This window comes from Scyliorhinus torazame, chromosome 10 (assembly GCF_047496885.1).
Source record: "Scyliorhinus torazame isolate Kashiwa2021f chromosome 10, sScyTor2.1, whole genome shotgun sequence".
Taxonomy (NCBI): domain Eukaryota; kingdom Metazoa; phylum Chordata; class Chondrichthyes; order Carcharhiniformes; family Scyliorhinidae; genus Scyliorhinus; species Scyliorhinus torazame.
This window is the reverse complement of record NC_092716.1, coordinates 130,654,067-130,675,352: the sequence shown is the minus strand read 5'-3', so window position 1 is coordinate 130,675,352 and position 21,286 is coordinate 130,654,067. Positions and strand designations below refer to the sequence as shown.

The window sequence follows — 21,286 nt, the reverse complement described above, 5'->3', positions numbered from 1 at the left end:
CCCCCTTACTAACTCATAGTAACTCTCCTCTACCTTCCTTATTAACACGAAGTAACTCTCCCCTACCCCCTTACTAACTCTGAGTAACTCTCCCCTATCGCCCTTGGTAACTCTGAGTAACTCTCCCCTATCGCCCTTGGTAACTCTGAGTAACTCTCCCCTACCTCCCCCCCTTGCTAACCCTTAGTAACTCTCCCCTACCCCCTTACTAACTCTTAGTAACTCTCCTCTACCTTCCTTACTAACTCGAAGTAACTCTCCCCTACCCCCTTACTCACTCTTAGTAACTCTCCCCTACCCCCTTACTAACTCTTAGTAACTCTCCTCTATCCCCCTTACTAACTCTTAGTAACTCTCCCTTACCCCCACTTGCTAACTCTTAGCAACTCTCCCCTACCGCCTTACTACTTCTTATCAACTCGCCTCTACCCTCCTTACTAACTCTTAGTAACTCTCCCCTACCCCATTTACTCTTAGTAACTCTCCTCTACCTTCCTTACTAACTCGAAGTAACTCTCCCCTACCCCCTTACTAACTCTTAGTAACTCTCCCCTACTCCCTTACTAACTCTTAGTAACTCTCCTCTATCCCCCTTACTAACTCTCCCTTAACCGCCTTACTAACTCTTAGCAACTCTCCCCTACCCCCTTACTAATTCTTATTAACTCTCCCAAACCCCCCCTTTATTCTTAGTAACTCTCCTCAATCTTCCTTACTAACTCTTAGTAACTCTCCTCTACCCTCCTAACACTTCCTAACTCGACTCTACCCTCCTTACTAACTCTTAGTAACTCTCCTCTACGCTTCTTACTAACACTTAGTAACTCACCCCTACCCCCTTCACTCTTAGTAACTCTCCCCTACCCCCTTTACTCTGAGTAAATCTTCCTCTACCCTCCTAACAAACACTTACTAACTCGCCTATACCCTCCTTATTAACACTTAGTAACTCTCCTCTACCCCCCATCACTCTGCATAACTCTCCCCTACCCCCCTTTACACTTAGTAACTCTCCCATACCCCCCTTTAACATAGAACATTACGGCGCAGTACAGGCCCTTCGGCCCTCGATGTTGCACCGACCTGTGAAACCACTCTAAAGCCCATCTACACTATTCCTTTATTGTCCATATGTCTATCCAATGACCATTTGAATGCCCTTAGTGTTGGCGGGTCCACTACTGTTGCAGGCAGGGCATTCCACGCCCTTACTACTCTCTGAGTAAAGAACCTACCTCTGACATCTGTCTTATATCTATCTCCCCTCAACTTAAAGCTATGTCCCCTCGTGCTAGACATCACCATCCAAGGAAAAAGTCTCTCACTGTCCACCCTATCCAATCTTCTGTTCATCTTGTATGCCTCTATTAAGTCACCTCTTAACCTTCTTCTCTCTAACGAAAACAGCCTCAAGTCCCTCAGCCTTTCCTCATAAGATCTCCCCTCCATACCAGGCAACATTCTGGTAAATCTCCTCTGCACCCTTTCCAATGCTTCCACATCCTTCCGATAATTCGGCGACCAGAACTGCAAGCAAAACTCCGAATGCGGCCACACCAGAGTTTTGTACAGCTGCAACATGACCTCATGATTCTGAAACTCAATCCCTCTACCAATAAAAGCTAACACACCGTACGCCTTCTTTTTTTTTAAAAGTTAGAGTACCCAATTCATTTTTTCCAAATAAGGGGCAATTTATGTGGCCAATCCACCAACCCTGCACATTTTTGGGTTGTGGGGGCGAAACCCACACAAACACGGGGAGAATGTGCAAACTCCACACGGACAGTGACCCAGAGCCGGGATCGAATCTGGGACCTCAACGCTGTCAGGCCGCAGTGCTAACCCACTGCGCCACCATGCTGCCCTCCACTGTACGCCTTCTTAACAACCCTATCAACCCAGGGTGGCAACTTTCAGGGATCTGTGTGCATGGACACCGAGATCTCTCTGCTCATCCACACTACCAAGAATCTTACCATTAGCCCAGTACTCTGTATTCCTGTGACTCCTTCCAAAATGAATCACCTCACACTTTTCGCAAGTTTACTCACTTCTATGCCCTCTTCCAGGTCATTTATAAAAATAACAAACAGCAGTGGCCCCAAAACAGATCCTTGTGGTACACCACTCGTAACTGTACTCCAGGCTGAACATTTCCCATCAACCACCACCCTTTGTCTTCTTCCAGCTAGCCAATTTCTGATACAAACCGCTAAATCACACTCAATCCCATTCCACCGTATTTTCTGCAATAGCCTACCATGGGGAACCTTATCAAACACTTTACTGAAATCCATATACACTACACCAACTGCTTTACGCTCGTCCACCTGTTTGGTCACCTTCTCAAAGAACTCAATAAGGTTTGTGAGGCACAACCTACCCTTCACAAAACCGTGTTGACTATCCCTAATCAATCTATTCCTTTCTAGATGATTATAAATCATATCTCTTATAAACCTTTCCAAGACTTTGCCCACAGCAGAAGTAAGGCTCATTGGTCTATAGTTACCGGGGTTGTCTCTACTCCCCTTCTTGAACAAGGGGACACATTTGCTATCCACCAGTCTTCTGGCACTATTCCTGTAGACAATGACGCCAAAGGCTCAACAATCCCCCCCTAGCTTCCCAGAGAATCCTAGGATAAATCCCATCCGGCCCAGGGGACTGATCTATTTTCACACTTTCCAGAATTGCTAACACCTCCTCCTTATGAACCTCAATCCCATCTAGTCTAGTAGCCTGTATCTCAGTATTCTCCTCGACAACATTGGGCGGGATTCTCCGACCCCCTGCCGGATCGGAGAATCGCCGGGGAGCAGCGTGAATCCCGCCCCTGCCGGCTGCCGAATTCTCCACCGCCGGGGATTTGGCAGGGGCGGGAATCACGCCGCGCCGGTCGGCGGCCGCTGGCAGCGGCCCCGCCGGCGATTCTCCGGCCCGCAATGGGCCGAGTGGCCACACGTTTTTTGCCGGTCCCGCCGGCGTAAATTAGAGTAGGTCCTTACCGGCGTGACCTTAGCGCGGGCAGCCTCCGGGGTCCTCGGGGGGAGGCGCGGGGGGATCTGGCCCCGGAGAGGTGCCCCCACGGTGGCCTAGCCCGCAATCGGGGCCCACCGATCCGCAGGCGGGCCTGTGCTGTGGGGGCACTCTATTGTTCCGCGTCGGCCTCTGTGATCCTCCGCCATGGCCGACGTGGAGATGAACCCCCCTGCGCATGCGCTGGGATGACGCCAGCACATGCTGGCGCTCCCGCGCATGCACCAACTCGCGCTGGCCGGTGGAGGCCCTTCGGCGCCGGTTGGCGTGGCACCAAGCCCCTTTCCCCCCGGCCGGCACAGCACAAATCACTCCGGGGCCGGCCTAGCTCCTGAAGGTGCGGATGATTCCGCACCTTTGGGGAGGTACGACACCGGAGTGGTTCACGCCACTCCTCGGCACCGAGACCCCCCAACCCGCCTGGTAGGGGAGAATCCCGCCCATTGTCTTTTTCCTATGTGAATAGTGACGAAAAATATTCATTTAGCACCTCTCCTATCTCCTCGGACTCCACGCACAACTTCCCATCCCTGTCCTTGACTGGCCCTACTCTTACCCTAGTCATTCGTTTATTCCTGACATATCTATAGAAAGCTTTAGGGTTATCCTTGATCCTACCTGCCAAAGATTTCTCATGCCCCTCCTGCTCTTCTTAGCTCTCTCTTTAGGTCCTTCCTGGCTAACTTGTAACTCTCAAGCGCCCTAACTGAACCTTCACATAAGCCTCCTTCTTCCTCTTGACAAGTGATTCAACTACTTTAGTAAACCACGATTCCCTCGCTCGACCACTTCCTCCCTGCCTGACAGGTACAAACCTATCAACGACACGCAGTAACTGTTCCTTGAACAAGCTCCACATTCCAATTTTGCCCATCCCCTGCAGTTTCCTTCCCCATCCTAAGTCTTGCCTAATCGCATCATAATTGCCTTTCCCCCAGATATAACTCTTGCCCTGCGGTATATACCTATCCCTTTCCATCGCTAAAGTAAACGTAACCAAATTGTGGTCACTATCACCAAAGTGCTCACCTACCTCCAAATCTAACACCTGGCCTGGTCCATTACCCAGTACCAAATCCAATGTGGCCTCGCCTCTTGTTGGCCCATCTACATACTGTGTCAGGAAACCCTCCTGCACACATTAGACAAAAATGGACCCATCTAAAGTACTCGAACTATAGCGTTTCCAGTCAATATTTGGAAAGTTACAGTCCCCCATAACAACTACCCTGTTACTTTCGCTCCTATCCAGAATCACCTTTGCAATCCTTTCCTCTACATCTCTTGAACTTCTCGGAGGCCTATAGAAAACTCCCAACAGGGTGACCTCTCCTTTCCTGTTTCTAACCGCAGCCCACTACCTCAGTAGACGAGTCCTCATCAAACGTCCTTTCTGCCACCGTAATACTGTCCTTGTCTCACAATGCCACACCTTCCCCTCTTTTACCACCTTCCCTGAGCTAACTGAAACATCTAAACCCCGGAACCTGCAACAACCATTCCTGTCCCTGCTCTATCCATGTCTCCGAAATGGCCATAACATCAAAGTCCCATGTACCAACCCATGCTGCAAGTTCATCCACCTTATTCCGGATGCTCCTGGCATTGAAGTAGACACACTTCAAACCACATTCCTGCCTGCCGGTACACTCCTGTGACCTCGAAACCTTACTCATGACCTCACTACTCTCAACCTCCTGTATACTGGAGCTACAATTCAGGTTCCCAAGCCCCTGCTGAATTAGTTTAAACCCTCCCGAAGAGCATTAGCAAATTTCCCCCCCGCCCAGGATATTGGTACCCCTCTGGTTCAGGTGTAGACCATCCCGTTTGTAGAGGTCCCACCTACCCCAGAATGAGCCCCAATTAACCAGGTATCTGAATCCCTCCCTTCTGCACCATCCCTGTAACCATGTTAAAACGGCAGGGGCTGTTTAGCACAGGGCTAAATCGCTGGCTTCGAAAGCAGACCAAGGCAGACCAGCAGCACGGTTCAATTCCCGTAACAGCTTCCCCAAACAGGCGCCAGAATGTGGCGACTAGGGGCTTTTCACAGTAACTTCATTTGAAGCCTACTTGTGACAATAAGCGATTTTCATTTTCATGTGTACAACTGTTCTCTCTCCCTATTCCTCGTCTCGCTAGCATGTGGCACGGGTAATAACCCAGAGATAATAACTCTGTTCTAGCTCTCAGATTCCACCCTAGCTCCCTGTACCTGCCTTACATCCCTATCCCTTTTCCTACCTATGTCGTTGGTGCCTATGTGGACCACAACTTGGGGCTGCTCCCCCTCCCCCTTAAGGATCCCGAAAACACGATCCGAAACATCACGGACCCTGGCACCTGGGAGGCAACACACCAACCGCGAGTCTCTCTCGTTCCCACAGAATCTCCTATCTGTCCCCCTAACTATGGAGTCCCCAATGACTAATGCTCTACTCCTCTCCCCGCTTCCCTTCTGAGCAACAGGGGCAGACTCTGTGCCAGAGACCTGTACCCCATGGCTTACCCCTGGTAAGTCCCACCCCGCCACAAGTATCCAAAGCGGTATACTTGTTACTAAGGGGAACAACCCCTGTACAGACTGCTTCCTCCCAGCCCCTCTCACCGCCACCCATCTATCTTCATTCTTCGGAGTAACTACATCCCTGAAGCTACTATCTATGACCACCTCTGCCTCCCGAATGGTCCGAAGTTCATCCAGCTCCAGCTCCAGTTCCCTAACGCGGTTTTTGAGGAGCTGGAGGTGGGTGCATTTCCCACAGGTGAAATCAGCAGGGACACTGACAGTGTCCCTCACCTCAAACATTCCCTACCATCCCCTCTAGATAACTTGCGGATAAAACAAGAAAAAACAAGAAAGAAAGAGCTTACCTGATATTCACTCAACCCCTTAGGTTAGAGGAGGTGACTCCTCTCCCGTGCTTTTAAATCTCCCGCTCCTCTCCCGCTTTTAAATCTCCAGCTCCTCTCCCGCGCTTTTAAATCACCGGCTCCTTTCCCGCGCTTTTAAATCTCCGGCTCCTCTCCCACTTTTAAATCTCCGGCTCCTCTCCCGCGCTTTTAAATCTCCGGCTCCTCTCCCGCTTTTAAATCTCCACCTCCTCTCCTGCTTTTAAATCCCTGGCTCCTCTCCCGCACTTTTAAATCTCCAGCTCCTCTCCCGCTTTTAAATCTCCGGCTCCTCTCCTGCTTTTAAATCTCCGGCTCCTCTCCCGCGCTTTTAAATCGCCAGCTCCTCTCCCGCTTTTAAATCTCCGGCTCCTCTCCCGCTTTTAAATCTCCTGCTTTTAAATCTCTGGCTCCTCTCCTGCACTTTTAACACTTACTAACACTTAGTAACTCTCCTCAACGCTCCTTACTAACACTTAGTAACTCTCCCCTATGCCCCTTTACTCTTAGTAATTCTCCTCTACCTTCCTTACGAACTCCTAGTAACTCTCCTCTCCCCTCCTAACACTTACTAACTCGACTCTACCCTCCTTACTAACTCTTAGTAACTCTACCCTACCCCCCCTTTACACTTAGTAACTCTCCCATACCCCCATTTACTCTTAGTAACTCTCCTCTACCCCCTTACTAACACTTAGTAACCCTCCCCTACCCCCTTACTAACTCTTAGTAACTCTCCTCTACATTCCTAACTCTTAGTAACTCTCCCCTATCCCCCTTACTAACTCTGAGTAACTCTCCCCTATCCCCCCTTACTAACTCTTAGTAACTCTCCCCTGCCCCTTTCCTAACTCTTAGTAACTCTCCCCTATCCCTCTTACTAACTCTTATTAACTGTCCTCTACATTCCTTACTAACTCTTAGTAACTCTGCACTACCACCCTTACTAACTCTTAGTAACTCTTCCCTACCTCCCTTACTAACTTAGTAACTTTCCACTACTCCCCCCTTACTAACACTTAGTAACTCTCTCCTACCCCCCCCCCTTACTGTTAGTAACTTTCCCCTACCCCCGTTACTAATACTTAGTAACTCTCCTGTACCCACACCCCTTTACTCTTAGAACTCTCCTGAACCCCCTTTACTCTTAGTAACTCTCCCGTACCCCCCTCTGCCATTGCCCTGTGTCCTGCACTTTTTTTGCCGTCTTGGAGACGATGAGGAAGACCACCCTCACTCATTTCCCTGTGCATTCAGCCTCACCCAGGCTCTGGTTTGTGTACGGGAAGAGCATGGTCTCTATCTTCACATTGCTGTTCCAGTAGGTGTGAGGAGATCCGTTCTGGTATGGAGCAGGATTGAATTGAACTCTGTTTTTGCTGCTGGAGTCTCTGAGGAGCTGAAGGCTGCTGTCAGGGTAATCCCTGCTCGATTCTGAGAGTGGCATTGATATATACAGAGACACTTTGTTATCTCCTGCAAGACAAGTGGAATGTGTCATTTTTTACTGATACACAAAGATCTCGGTGATCATCAAAACATTCACAAAGCAAGTTATTGTGATCTGGAATGCACGATCCGGAAGAGTGTAGGGCACAGATTCAACAGTAACGTTCTAAAGAGAATTGGTGACTACTTGAAGGAGGAAACTGCATGGCTATCTAGCAGAGAATGGGATTAATGAGGTAACTATATCACACAGGCGCAATGGGCTGAAGGGCCTCTATCAGTGCGGTATCTATTTCAGATTCTCCAAAGAATCCTCCAGCCTGTGCAGTCAGTACACCCCTGCTAGATTCACTCGGGAGGATTTAAACTGGGAACCAGAATGTGAGCTTAGAAGGTGTAATAACTGAAGGGGAAATAGAGAACCAAAATAAAAGACCAACGTCATCCTCAGACAGAACAAAAAAGGTGACAAGTGTGAGAAGGAAGGTGGTCAATGCAGGATTGAGGGTGTTGTACCTAATTGCGCGCAGTATACGAAACAAGGTAAATGAGCTTGTTGTGCACATTGAAATTGGCCGGTACGATGTTGTGGGCATCATAGAGACGTGGCTGCAAGGCGATCAGGGTTGGGATCTAAATATCCAAGGATATATGTTCTATCGAAAGGATAGGCAGATGGGTAAAGGGGGCAGGGTTGCATTGTTAGTAAGGAATGAAGTGAAATCGATAGCAAGGAGCAATATAGGATCAGAAGGCATAGAATCTCTGTGGATAGAGTTGAGGAATCGCAAAGGTAAAAAGACCCCGATGGGAGTTATGTACAGGCCCCCTAGCAGTAGTAAGGATGCGGGGCACAAATTAAATCAGGAGACAGAAAAGGCATGTAAAAAAGGCAATATTACAATAATCATGGGGGACTTCAATATGCAGGTGGACTGGGAAAATCAGGTTAGTAGTGGATCCCAAAAAAAGGAATTTGTGGAATGTCAAAGAGATGGTTTTGGAGCAGCTTGTGGTAGAGCCCACTTGGGAACAGGCAATTCTGGATTTGGTGATGTGTAATGAAGCAGACTTGATTAGGGAACTTAAGGTGAAGGATTAGGGAACTTAAAGGTGTAAAGGAGATTTACCAGGATGTTGCCTGGAATGGAGAGTAGGTCTTACGAGGAAAGGTTGAGGTTGCTGGGCCCTTTTCTCATTAGAACAGAGAAGGATGAGGGGAGACTTGATAAAGGTTTATAAGATGATATGGGGAATAGATAGAGGAGACAGTCAGAGACTTTTCCTCGGGTGGAACAAACCATTACAAGGGGACATAAATTTAAGGTGAATGGTGGAAGATATAGGGGGGATGTCAGAGGTAGGTTCTTTACCCAGAGAGTAAAGGGGCAGCACGGTAGCCTTGTGGATAGCACAATTGCTTCACAGCTCCAGGGTCCCAGGTTCGATTCCGGCTTGGCTGTACGGAGTCTGCACATCCTCCCCGTGTCTGCGTGGGTTTCCTCCGGGTGCTCCGGTTTCCTCCCGCAGTCCAAAGATGTGCAGGTTAGGTGGATTGGCCATGATAAATTGCCCTTAGTGTCCAAAATTGCCCTTAGTGTTGGGTGGGGTTACTGGGTTATGGGGATAGGATGGCGGTGTTGACCTTGGGTAGGGTGCTCTTTCCAAGAGCCGGTGCAGACTCGATGAGCCAAATGGCCTCCTTCTGCACTGTAAATTCTATGAAAAAAAAAGTAGTGGGGACATGGAATGCATTGCCTGTGGAAGTAATTGAGTTGGATACATTAGGGACCTTCAAGCAGCTATTGGATAGGTACATGGATTACGGTAGAATGATGGGGTGTAGATTAATTTGTTCTTAATCTAGGATGATGGGGGATCTTTTTGAAACTTACAGGATACTGCGAGGCCTGGATAGAGTGGACGTGGAGAGAATGTTTCCACTTGTAGAAAAATATCAGCCATGATTGAATGGCGGAGCAGGCGAGATGGGCCGAGTGGCCTAATTCTGCTCCTATCTCTTATGGTCTTATGATCTTATACAGGTAACCTTTGTGAAATTAGTTCCTCTTTACCCTGTACCTTACTGACAGCCCAATGTTTATTCATTTTGCAAAGTGAAGTCCCTGTTAAAATGCAGCTAATATTGGCCGGAAGTCTCCAGCCGTTGGAATTCTCTTTTCCCGCCGTCAGTATACGACCACTTGCAGGTTACCCGGAGGCAGAGTGGCTCCAATGGAAATGCCATTGATGAGCGGCGGGGTGGGAGAATCCCTCCGGCAGCAAACGGCGTGCCGCTGAGAACCACGTGGATGGGGACCAGAGAATCCTGCCAATTTGTAAGCACATGAACCTCTCACAAATAAGTGATATAAGTGACAGGATAATCCACACTACTGATAAAGGATAAATAACCCGCACTTGAGAGGTTACTCCATTCGTCTTTCGAATAGTTTCCCTGATTGCTTTACATCCAAATCAGACAGCAGACTGTGTCTTGGTTCAATAGCTGAGATGAAAGACAGCGGGTGGGATTCTCCATCGGCGGGATCCTCCGTTTCGTCAGCAGCGCACTCACACCCGTGGATTTCCCAACGGCATGGGGGTGGCCACAATGAGAAACTCCATTGGCCGGCTGTCGGGACAGAGGATCCCGCTGCCGATGGGGGCACGATGCACGAGAAAACAGGGGCGGGATTCTCCGACCACCCGCCGGGTTGGAGAATCGCCGGGGGCTGGCGTGAATCACGCCCCTGCTGCCGAATTCTCCGGCACCGGATATTCAGCAGGGTGGGAATCGCGCTGCGCCGGTCGACGAGCTCCCCCCCGGCGATTCTCCGGCCCGCGATGGGCCAAAGTCCCGCTGCTGGAATGCCAGTCCCACCGGCGAGAATCAAACCAGCTCTCTTACCAGCAGGACCAGGCGGTGCGGGCGGGCTCCGGGGTCCTGGGGGGGGGGGGTGATCTGGCCCCGGGGGGTGCCCCCACGGTGGCCTGGCCCGCGATTGGGGCCCACTGATCCGCAGGCGGACCTGTGCCGTGGGGGCACTCTATTCCCTCCGCCTCGGCCACAGGGTTCACCATGGCCGACGCGGAAGAGACCCCCCCCCCGTACATGCGCGGGGATGACGTCACCAACCGCTGACGCTCCCGCGCATGCGTGGACTTCCGCCGGCCGGCGAAGTCCTTTTGGCCCGGCTGGCGTGGCGTCAAAGGCCTTTCCCACCAGCCAGCGGCATGTCAACCACTCTGGCGCGGGCCTAGCCCCTCAAGGTGAGGGCTTAGCCCCTAAAGGTGCGGAGAAATCCGCACCTCTGGGGCGGCCGGACGCCGGAGTGGGTCCCGCCACTCCATCCCGCCGGGAACCCCCGCCCCGCCGGGTAGGGGAGAATCCCGGCCCAGGTCTGGCAGGACAGAGCATCCAGCCCATCACCTCCAACCACGCCAATCCCTCTATCCTTAGGGATGAGTATGGTGGAAAAACAAAATTGTCTGAAGATGTTTTGTAACAAGGAAACACATACATGTCACAGCGGAAAGCGACAAAATCACTGGAGCATGAGTTACCGGAGAATTATAGCACTTTTTATCATCATAAAATCCCTGAAGTGCAGAAGGAGGCCATTTGGCCCATGAAGTCTGAACTGGCCACATTTGGAATACTGTGTCCAATTCTGGTCACCGCACTACCAGAATGACGTGGAGGCTTTGGAGAGAGTACAGAAAAGGTTTACCAGGATGTTGCCTGGTATTGAGGGTATTAGCTATGAGGAGAGATTGAATAAACTGGGATTGTTCTCCAGAGAGAGATGGAGGCTGAGGGGCGACCGTGTGGAAGTTTATAAAATTATTAGGGGTATAGATGGGGTGATTGGAGGCTTTTTCCCAGGCGGAATTTAAAATTACAAGGGGGCACAAGTTCAGGGTGAGGGGGGAAAGGTTCAGTGGAGATTGCGGCTGAAATTTTTTATACAGAGGATAGTGGTGACCTGGAACGCACTGCCAAGTGAGGTGGTTGAGGCACATACGTAAACGACATTTAAGACTTATCTGGATAGGCACATGAACAGATGGGGTATAGAAAGATACAGGCGGTTGGTCTAGATAGGACACGTGATCGGCGCAGGCCTGGAGGGCCGAAGGGCCTGTTCCTGTGCTATACTGTTCTTTGTTCTTTGTTCTTTTTGGCCCTCTGAAAGAGCACCCTACCCAAGTCCAATCCCCCAGTCTACCCGATAGCCTAGACGGTATATCCTTGAACACTAAGGGGCAGTTTATCATGGCCCATCCACCTAACCTGCACATCTTTGGACTGTGGGAGGAAACCGGAGCACCCGGAAGAAACCCACGCACACACGGGGAGAACGTGCAGACTCCACACAGACAGTCACCCAAGGCTGGAATTGAACCCGGGTCCCTGGCGCTGTGAGGCAGTAGTGCTAACCACTGTGCCACCATGCCACCCTCAAAGCATTGGGCTATGTGGGCATCATTTGCAGTGAAAGCAAATGCTTCTCGATCAATTCAAATGGGTGAAGTTACCAGTCGTCAAGTGGGGTAGAAACATGGGTTGTCCCTGCCGTCAAGGCTATCAAATCAAAGTAACCTCGGCATTTGAATATTTCAGTGTTTAATGAGGTTAGTGCCATGTAATACGGGATCAATTAAACATTAACCGTAGAATATGGCCTTGAAAACATATTGATAAATCTGTGTCAAAGTTTGACAAACTGATCGAACTGACTGGTTTGGTTTTACCATTTAGCAGATCCTAGATACTAAGGAAGAGACTGGAATCTATCGTACCACTCAAGAACAACTTGTGCTATGCCACTAATGCAGAAAATGTGGTGATCTTTGTGAGGGGTTTCCAGGATGGTAGATGTAGTGATCACAAAGATACACAAAGCTCTTTTTAAAGAACAAAACTAACTTTATTTTAACTCTACTAAATGTGCATTCGACACTTATTCCAAATAGCAAACATACATATAAGAATTAAACTACACTCACTAACACTTTCTATATCTATTAACTATAACAATTAGATTTTAACTAACTCTGCAATACACTATGAGTCTAATCTACACAAGCTCCAATCTAGGCGGGATTGTCCGAGCCCGTGCCGGGTCGGAGAATCGCTGCTGACGCTGCAAATTCCCACCACGCCGCTCTGACGCCGGGCGCCAGTCGTGTGCATGCAGTCGACGCGGCGCTGGTCAGGGGACGTTGAAAGAGGCCCCCGTGGCGATTCTCTGTGGTCGACCGGCCAGTTCCCTCTGAGTTCCGCCGGCCTGGTTCACATATGGTACCACCCGGCGCTTGGACCCGCGGTGGTCATTCGAGTGGGGGGGCAGGGAGATCAGACTCCGGGGGGCCTCCACGATGGCCATGCCCACAATCGGGGGCTTTCGATCGGCGGTCGCGCGCGATCTGGGGGGTCTACGTTCTTCCGCGCTTTGTCTCTATGCCATGTTGCGTGGCGCCGGCGTGGAAACAGCCACCACGCGCATGCACGGACCTGCGCCGGCAGTGCAGGGCCGCGTATCGGCACTGGAGCTGCGTGGAGCACTCAGGAGCCGTGCTGGCCCCCTGTGGGCCACTGAATCACTGGGCCAAGAGGCCCCTTGACGCCGGCGTGAAACATTCCGGTGTTTACGCCAGTGTCAACACTTAGCCAGGATTTTGGAGAATCCCAGCCCTAATCTCCCCAGAAGTCCAAGAGCCGATGCAATATATAGCATTGTCCCTTAGCTCCCTCTAGTGGCTAGGCGTAATATAACATTAACTCTTTACATGCTGTACATTTGTATTATGTCACATTGGATTGGATTGGATTTGTTTATTGTCACGTGTACCAAGGTACAGTGAAAAGTATTTTTCTACAAGCAGCTCAACAGATCATTAAGTACATGAGTACATGGATAAAAGAAAGAGGTTAGTAATAATGTTAGTCTGAGAATTAAATTTTTAAAGATTAGAGTTGGCAGGTCATGTTACAGTTGTATAAGACTTTATTCGGCCACATTTGGAATACTGCATACAGTTCTGGTCGCCACATTACCAAAAGGATGTGGATGCTTTGGAGAAGGTGCAGAGGAGGTTCACCAGGATGTTGCCTGGTATGGAGGGCGCTAGCTATAAAGAGAGGTTGAGTAGGTTAGGATTATTTTCATCAGAACGACGGAGGTTGAGGGGGGACCTCATTGAGGTCTACAAAATCATGAGCGGTATAGACAGGATGGATAGCAAGAAGCTTTTTCCCAGAGTGGGGGATTCAATTACTAGGGGACACGAGTTCAAGGTGAGAGGGGAAATGTTTAAGGGAGATATGCGTGGAAAGTTCTTTACGCAGAGGGTGGTGGGTGCCTGGAACACATTGCCAGCAGAGGTGGTAGAGGCGGGCACGATAGCGTCATTTAAGATGTATCTAGACAGATACATGAATGGGCAGGGAGCAGAGGGATATAGATCCTTAGAAAATAGGCGACAGTTTTAGATAGAGGATCTGGATCGGCGCAGGCTTGGAGGGCCGAAGGGCCTGTTCCTGTGCTGTAATTTTTCTTTGTTCTTTGATTGTAAGTTAAGTAAAAAGTGGATCTGTTGGGGAGAGCTCGCAGAGAGTCACCTTGCTCCGGCGCCATCTTGTGGAGACGATCCCCCTTTCTTTGAAAAAAAATGTTGTCTATACATTTTCTTGTTTACAATATTATACAGCATGTCAACAATGATAGAACTAATGTTATTTTACAAATTCACAAATTTAGTTTATTTGCAAGTTTCCTCCGTCTTGTAGACCTTCTTAATGTCACTACAGTGTTCTGCGAATTGTCGGGTATATATTTGTCCTTGTTATAACCTGCTTGATTACTATTGGCTGGGGGCTATTGGCAGTCCCACAATCCTTAGTGAGTATGAGTTCCCCCAACGAGGAGGGCGGAGAAATCATTAGCGGAGTCACTTGCATAAATAGAGCTGACCAGTGTGGAACAAGCTAGAGGAGGGAGCAGTGGTGAAGTACTGACTGCTGCTGTTGTATACACATATATATATGTAATTGTAAATACAGTTATTTCTTTTGATTCTACAAACTTGTGCTGGATTCTTTGTGGCCCTCACAAAACTGGCGACGTGGGTTAAAGTGGATAGCTGTCTACACTGTTGAAGCCACCTCCCTTGATTTTAATAATAATAATAATAATTGCTTATTGTCACAAGTAGGCTTCAATGATGTTATTGTGAAAAGCCCCTAGTCGCCACATTCCGGCGTCTGTTTGGGGAGGTTGGTACAGAAATTGAACCCGCGCTGCTGGCATTGTTTTGCATTACAAGCCAGCTGTTTAGCCCGCTCTGCTAAACCAGCCCCAAAAATCCACCAGGAATTTTGTTGGATACAGGTTGGAAGTTTTTTTATCTGTTCCACCATGCTTCTTTATGGAGGTTTGGATGTCATTGATGCTGCGCTGGAAAGTTGGAACCAGTACGCACAATGGATGTGTTACTACTTCAGGGTGAATAACATCACCGAATACGAGCGCCTGGTGATCATTTTGTTCACCGCCTGTGGCCCGCATAAGTTTGGGGTGAGTGGGAGCCTTACGTACCCAGCTGCCCCCGACACCAAGATGTTTGATGAACTTGTGACCTTAGTGGGGCAACATTTTAACCCAACCCCGTCCATAATATTCCAGCATTAACAGTTTAATACCACAGAAAGGAGCCCAGAAGAATCCTTTGCTGAGTTTCTATCCAGGCTGCGCAGGATTGCGGAGTACTGTGTTGCCTGTAACCCCACCTAATCTTTGCACAGTAAGGGGCAATTTATCATGGCCAATCCACTTAATCTGCACATCTTTGGACTGTGGGAGGATCCTGGAGCACCCGGAGGAAACCCACGCAGACACAGGGAGAAATTGCAAACTCCACACAGACAGTGACCCAGGAATTAAACCCAGGCCCTGGCGCTGTGAGGCAGCAGTGCTAACCACTGTGCAACCGTGTCCCCCCTCTTGAACAAATTCCCTTGTGAACTCACACATAAACTGCTTCAATTCGATATTAAGGGCAGGACCTTAGATTAAAAACAAAGCAAATAATCAGTCAACATTTTTATTGTAAATTGAATCTGTGCTGGTGTTAAAGCCCTGACAAATCCTAGAGCCAGGGTGAAAGCGGAGAGCAGATTGTCTTACCATAATCAATGTCAGTGGTAGATACCGTGGACATCTTTTTCACAGCACCTCGTCATTACGGAATCCCCCACCTACGATGGAAAGCATCAAAGAGTTAACTCCAAGAGCCCAATACAGTGAGCCAGACAGAGTGAGAGGGATCATCAATCACCACTGCAATCAAACTTTCATTCCGCTTTGCTAGCTACTCAATAGGCTAACCTGCTTCAGGCATTCACAGCACAGTAGGGAACTGTCATGATATTCAGATAAACATCATGGTGCAAACACACATACACACTGATGGACAGATCAACGGACCAATCAACACACTCGCAACATCACAGCCAATCACAAGCAAGAGCAGACACACTATAAAACGGGGAACACCACAGTTCCCGCTCAGTCCAGTAGGAGACAGCTCAGGGCACAGAGCTCACAGCAAGCCACTCAGACATTCACCATGTGCTGAGTGCCTCTCCAAGATAGTGTTCAGGCTGGGTCCACAGGTTAAAGGGTAATGAACGAACCACAGTAACAAGTTTACAGATGTTGTTATTGTTAGTAATAAAACTGAGTTGTACTATCTGCAACTGTGTTGGTTCGTCTGTGTAGCAGAGCACCCAACGCGACAGAGTACCAGGATTGGAACCCAGCAACTGTGAGATCTACCGACGCATCCTCAGGAATCTGCCATCCTGCGCCATGGACACCATCAGCCCGCCGCAGCCGCTCCAAATCGCTGGAAACCTCGGCGTCAACTGGAAGCAGTTTAAACAGCGCTTCCAGTTCTTCCTAGAAGCCACAGAAAGGGAGAATGCATCGGACACCAGGAAGATCGCCCTCCTCCTCTCCACGGCAGGGCAACACGCCATCCACATCTACAACTCCCTGGTGTTCGCGGAAGGTGAGGACAAGACGAAGTACAAGACGGTCCTTCTCAAACTCGAGCAACACTTCAGCGTCGAGGTAAATGAGAGTTTCGAGAGGTACCTCTTCCAGCAGCGCCTGCAGGGTAAGGATGAGCCTTTTCAATCTTTCCTAACACACCTCCGTATTCTCGCGCAGTCCTGCGGTTACGAGGCCACCTCCGATTCCATGATTCGGGACCAGATAGTTTTTGGGGTCACCTCGGGCACCCTACGCCAGCAGCTCCTCAAAATTAAAAGCCTCACCCTAGCCACCGCCATCGAAACCTGCGTCCTCCATGAAAACACGACCAGCCGCTACTCCCAATTTCAGGCGGCCGAATCGGCACGGCAGGGGTCCTACGCGGCCGAATCGGCAAGGCAGGGGTCCTACGAGGCCGAGCGGGTCCAGGCGATCGAGTTCCTCCCGGCCCGGGGCCCGGACGAGGGCGGCCATTTCGCGCGCTTTCCGTGGCCTCCCGCGCTTGTACGTGCCAAAAGAGACATTGACGCAGAGGGACGTGACGCGCAGGCGCGCTCTACGCAGGACTGAACTGCGCATGCGCGATGGCGCAACGAACGCCATGTCGTCACGACGTGTGGCAACTGTGGATCCGCACATTTAAAGCGGCAATGTCCAGCAAAGAACCGACAATGCCTCCGCTGTGGCAAGATGGGCCACTACGCTGCCTGCTGTCGAGCAGCTCAACCTGCCAACGCTCCCCAATTCCGACAGCCTCGCAGGGACGTGCGGACCATTCAGCCTCCATACACCGAGTCATACCCTGAAGATATACAGACCGGTGATACAGACGACCGGGAAGCCTTCCGTGTTGCGGTCATTGACAGGAACGGGATGTCCCCAAGCAGGACTCACCAGCCGATGCCAGTGAACAGTGTCAATCCGGGTGATGAACGTTGTGCCACCCTAACGGTCAACCGATCACCAATCACATTCCATTTAGACACTGGTGCCTCCGCCAACCTAATAGCATGGTCAGCCTTCTACACCTTGAAGGTCAGACCACCAATTCGGCCATCCCGTTGTAAGATGGTCGACTACAACGGAAACGTTATCCTGGCCATGGGATCCTGCCAGCTCCAGGTGACATACAACACACACACGGCCACACTCTCATTCGAGATAGTCGGATCATCAAAGGACTCCCTGCTAGGCGCACAGGCGTGCAAGGTTCTCCACCTCGTTCAGCGGGTACACGCTCTGTCTCCAGAAGGCACGTCAGACTTCCCGGATGCAGAATTTAGGGCACAGCTCCACTCGCTCCTCGCCCACAACCAGGAGGTTTTCGAGGGCAGGGGCACACTGCCCTACACTTACAGAATACGGCTCAAACCGGACGCCACTCCAGTCATTCACGCACCTCGTAGAGTCCCAGCACCACTCAGGGACCACCTCAAGCAGCAGCTGCAGGATCTCCAGGACCAAGGAGTGCTATCCCGGGTCACGGAGCCCACGCCATGGGTCAGCTCCATAGTGTGCGTTAAAAAGCCCTCTGGCGAACTCTGGATCTGCATCGACCCGAAAGACCTGAACAACAACATCATGAGGGAACACTACCCCATACCCAAACGGGAAGAGATCACAAGCGATATGGCCCGGGCTAAAATTTTTACAAAGCTTGATGCCTCGAAGGGTTTTTGGCAGATTCAACTGGATCAGTCCAGCAGGAAGCTGTGCACCTTCAACACTCCTTTCGGCAGTTACTGCTACAACAGAATGCGGTTTGGCATCATCTCGGCATCCAAGGTATTTCACAGAATCATGGAACAGACGATGGAGGGCATCGAAGGGGTCATCATCTGGTCCACCACACCACAGGAGCACATCAGTCGTCTCCAGCGTGTCTTTGCTCGGATACGAGAAGACGGCCTGCGCCTCAACCGAGCCAAGTGTTCTTTTGGCCAAACTGAGTTAAAGTTTCTGGGGGACCACATATCCCGGTCAGTAGTGCGTCCGGATGCAGACAAAGTGAGCGCCATTACAGCCATGCCGCAGCCGGCAGACAAGAAAGCAGTACTACGCTTTCTCGGGATGGTCAACTTCCTGGGCAAGTTCATTCCCAACCTTGCCTCCCACACAACGGCTCTTTGCCACCTGGTGAAGAAGACCACGGAGTTCCAGTGGCTGCCCGCACACCAGAAGAAATGGGAAGAGCTCAAAATTAAGCTCACCACAGCCCCGGTATTGGCGTTCTTCGACACCTCTCGAGATACGAAGATCTCGACTGATGCCAGCCAGTCCGGCATTGGGGCGGTACTCCTGCAACGGGATGACTCTGCATCATGGGCCCCGGTCGCCTATGCCTCGCGGGCCATGACCCCCACAGAATAGCGCTATGAGCAGATCTAGAAGGAATGCCTGAGTTTGTTAACCGGCATAGATAAGTTCCACGACTACGTGTATGGTTTCCCTCAGTTCACCGTGGAAACCGGCCATCGCCCCCTGGTCAGCATCATACAAAAAGACCTGAATGAGATGACCCCTCGCCTCCAGCGCATTCTGCTCAAGCTCCGTAGGTACGACTTCCAACTGGTCTACACCCCGGGAAAGGACCTCATCATCGCGGATGCCCTATCCAGAGCAGTGAGCACACCGCCCGATTCGGAGGGATTTGTCTGTCAGGTCGAAGTGCATGTGGCCTTCACATCGGCCAATCTGCCAGCTAATGATTCAAGTCTGGCCCGTATTCGCCGGGAGACTGCGGCTGATCCCCTTCTACAACGTGTGTTGCGCCACATGACAGGAGGGTGGCCCAAAGGACAGTGTCCACAATTCTACAATGTCCGGGACGACTTGGCCGTCATTGACGGTGTCCTTCTAAAGTTGGACCGGATTGTGATTCCACACAGCATGCACATGCTGGTCCTCGAACAACTACACGAAGGCCATCTCGGGGTTGAGAAGTGCAGGCGGAGGGCCCGAGAAGCAGTATACTGGCCGGGCATCAGCAATGACATTGCCAACATGGTGCTCAACTGCCCCACCTGCCAAAGGTTTCAGCCGGCGCAGCCCCCTGAGACGCTTCAACCCCATGAGTTGGTGACGTCCCCCTGGGCGAAGGCGGGTGTGGACCTTTTTCATGCGCTTGGCAGGGACTACGTCATCATCACAGATTACTTTTCGAATTATCCAGAGGTCATACGCCTGCACGATTTGACATCGTCCGCTGTAATCAGGGCATGCAAAGACACCTTCGCTCGCCATGGCATTCCGCTTACCGTCATGTCGGACAATGGGCCCTGTTTTGCGAGCCAAGAATGGTCTTATTTTGCTGCTTCGTATGGCTTCACACACGTGACGTCCAGCCCTCTGCATCCCCATATACAGTGAATGGTAGAACCCTCAAGAGTATTGAAGGTCAAAGAGATCTAGGAGTACAGGTCCACAGGTCACTGAAAGGGGCAACACAGGTGGAGAAGGTAGTCAAGAAGGCATACGGCATGCTTGCCTTCATTGTCCGGGGCATTGAGTATAAGAATTGGCAAGTCATGGTGCAACTGTATAGAACCTTAGTTAGGCCACACTTGGAGTATAGTGTTCAATTCTGTTCGCCACACTACCAGAAGGATGTGGAAGCTTTAGAGAGGGTGCAGAAGAGATTTACCAGAATGTTGCCTGGTATGGAGGGCATTAGCTATGAGGAGCGGTTGAATAAACTCGGTTTGTTCTCACTGGAACGAAGGAGGTTGAGGGACGACCTGATAGAAGTCTACAAAATTATGAGGGGCATAGACAGAGTGGATAGTCAGAGGCTTTTCCCCGGGGTAGAGAGGTCAATTACTAGGGGGCATAGGTTTAAGGTGAGAGGGGCAAGGTTTAGAGTAGATGTACGAGGCAAGTTTTTTACGCAGAGGGTAGTGGGTGCCTGGAACTCGCTACCGGAGGAGGTGGTGGAAGCAGGGACGATAGTGACATTTAAGGGGCATCTTGACAAGTACATGAATAGGATGGGAATAGAGGGATACGGACCCAGGAGGTGTAGAAGATTGTAGTTTAGTCGGGCAGCATGGTCGGCACGGGCTTGGAGGGCCGAAGGGCCTGTTCCTGTGCTGTACATTTCTTTGTTCTTTGTTCTTTGTTCTTTGTCCCCAGTCCAATGGCAAGGCGGAAAAGGGCGTCCATATCGTCAAGCGGCTCCTCTGCAAGGCTGCTGATGCCGGGTCTGACTTCTGTTTAGCCCTGCTGGCCTGTCGCTCGGCACCACTGTCCACAGGCCTCTCACCAGCCCAGTTGTTGATGGGCCGCGCCCTCATGACCAGTGTGCCATCCATTCTTGTTCCTACACCCGACTATGCTCCAGTACTGCAAAGGATGCGACAGCAGCATGCTCAGCAGAAGGTGGCACATGACACTCGGGCGACTGATCTTCCTGCCTTGGCGCCTGGAGACAACGTCCGCATCCACCTACCAGAGGGTGGCTGGTCGGCAACTCCGACGCGTGGCTCCCCGCTCGTTCCTGGTTCGCATGCCTGATGGCTCCATTCGCTGGCGCAATCGCCGGGCTCTTCGCCTGCTTCCGTGCTCGCTACGTGATCATACACCGGTGCCACGCCCTCCTGTTGTTCCCGATGTCGACTTCGTGGAGCTTCCTGCCACCATGCCCAATCCTCTGTCGCCTGTGGCCAGGCCCATTCCTCAGCCGGTGGATCCTGACCCACCCTTGAGGCGGTCAACCCGAATTCGTCGCCCACATACTAGGCTGGACTTATGAGCCTGTTTTGAACATTGGACTCACTAAAGTTTTATGCCACAATGTTAATATGTTTCTCTTTTTGTCGTTACAGGAGTTCGTTTTGATG

At 50.6% G+C, this 21,286-nt stretch overlaps 1 protein-coding gene across 9 annotated transcripts in view; it reads right to left on the bottom strand.

Annotated features, from left to right (window-relative positions):
* Positions 1 to 21,286, bottom strand: part of nr1h3 (nuclear receptor subfamily 1, group H, member 3) — a 376,600-nt gene that overhangs the window by 127,180 nt on the left and 228,134 nt on the right. For 7 of the 9 annotated variants that reach the window (XM_072518739.1, XM_072518740.1, XM_072518736.1 and 4 more), the window contains 2 exons: positions 15,579 to 15,649; positions 7,201 to 7,413 (listed from right to left, as the gene is read on the bottom strand). In XM_072518739.1, the coding sequence (XP_072374840.1) occupies positions 7,201 to 7,413; positions 15,579 to 15,612 (247 nt within the window). In that variant the 5' untranslated portion in view covers positions 15,613 to 15,649. The remainder of the gene's footprint in view (positions 1 to 7,200; positions 7,414 to 15,578; positions 15,650 to 21,286) is intronic. The other 2 variants (XM_072518743.1, XM_072518742.1) reach the window with 1 other exon arrangement.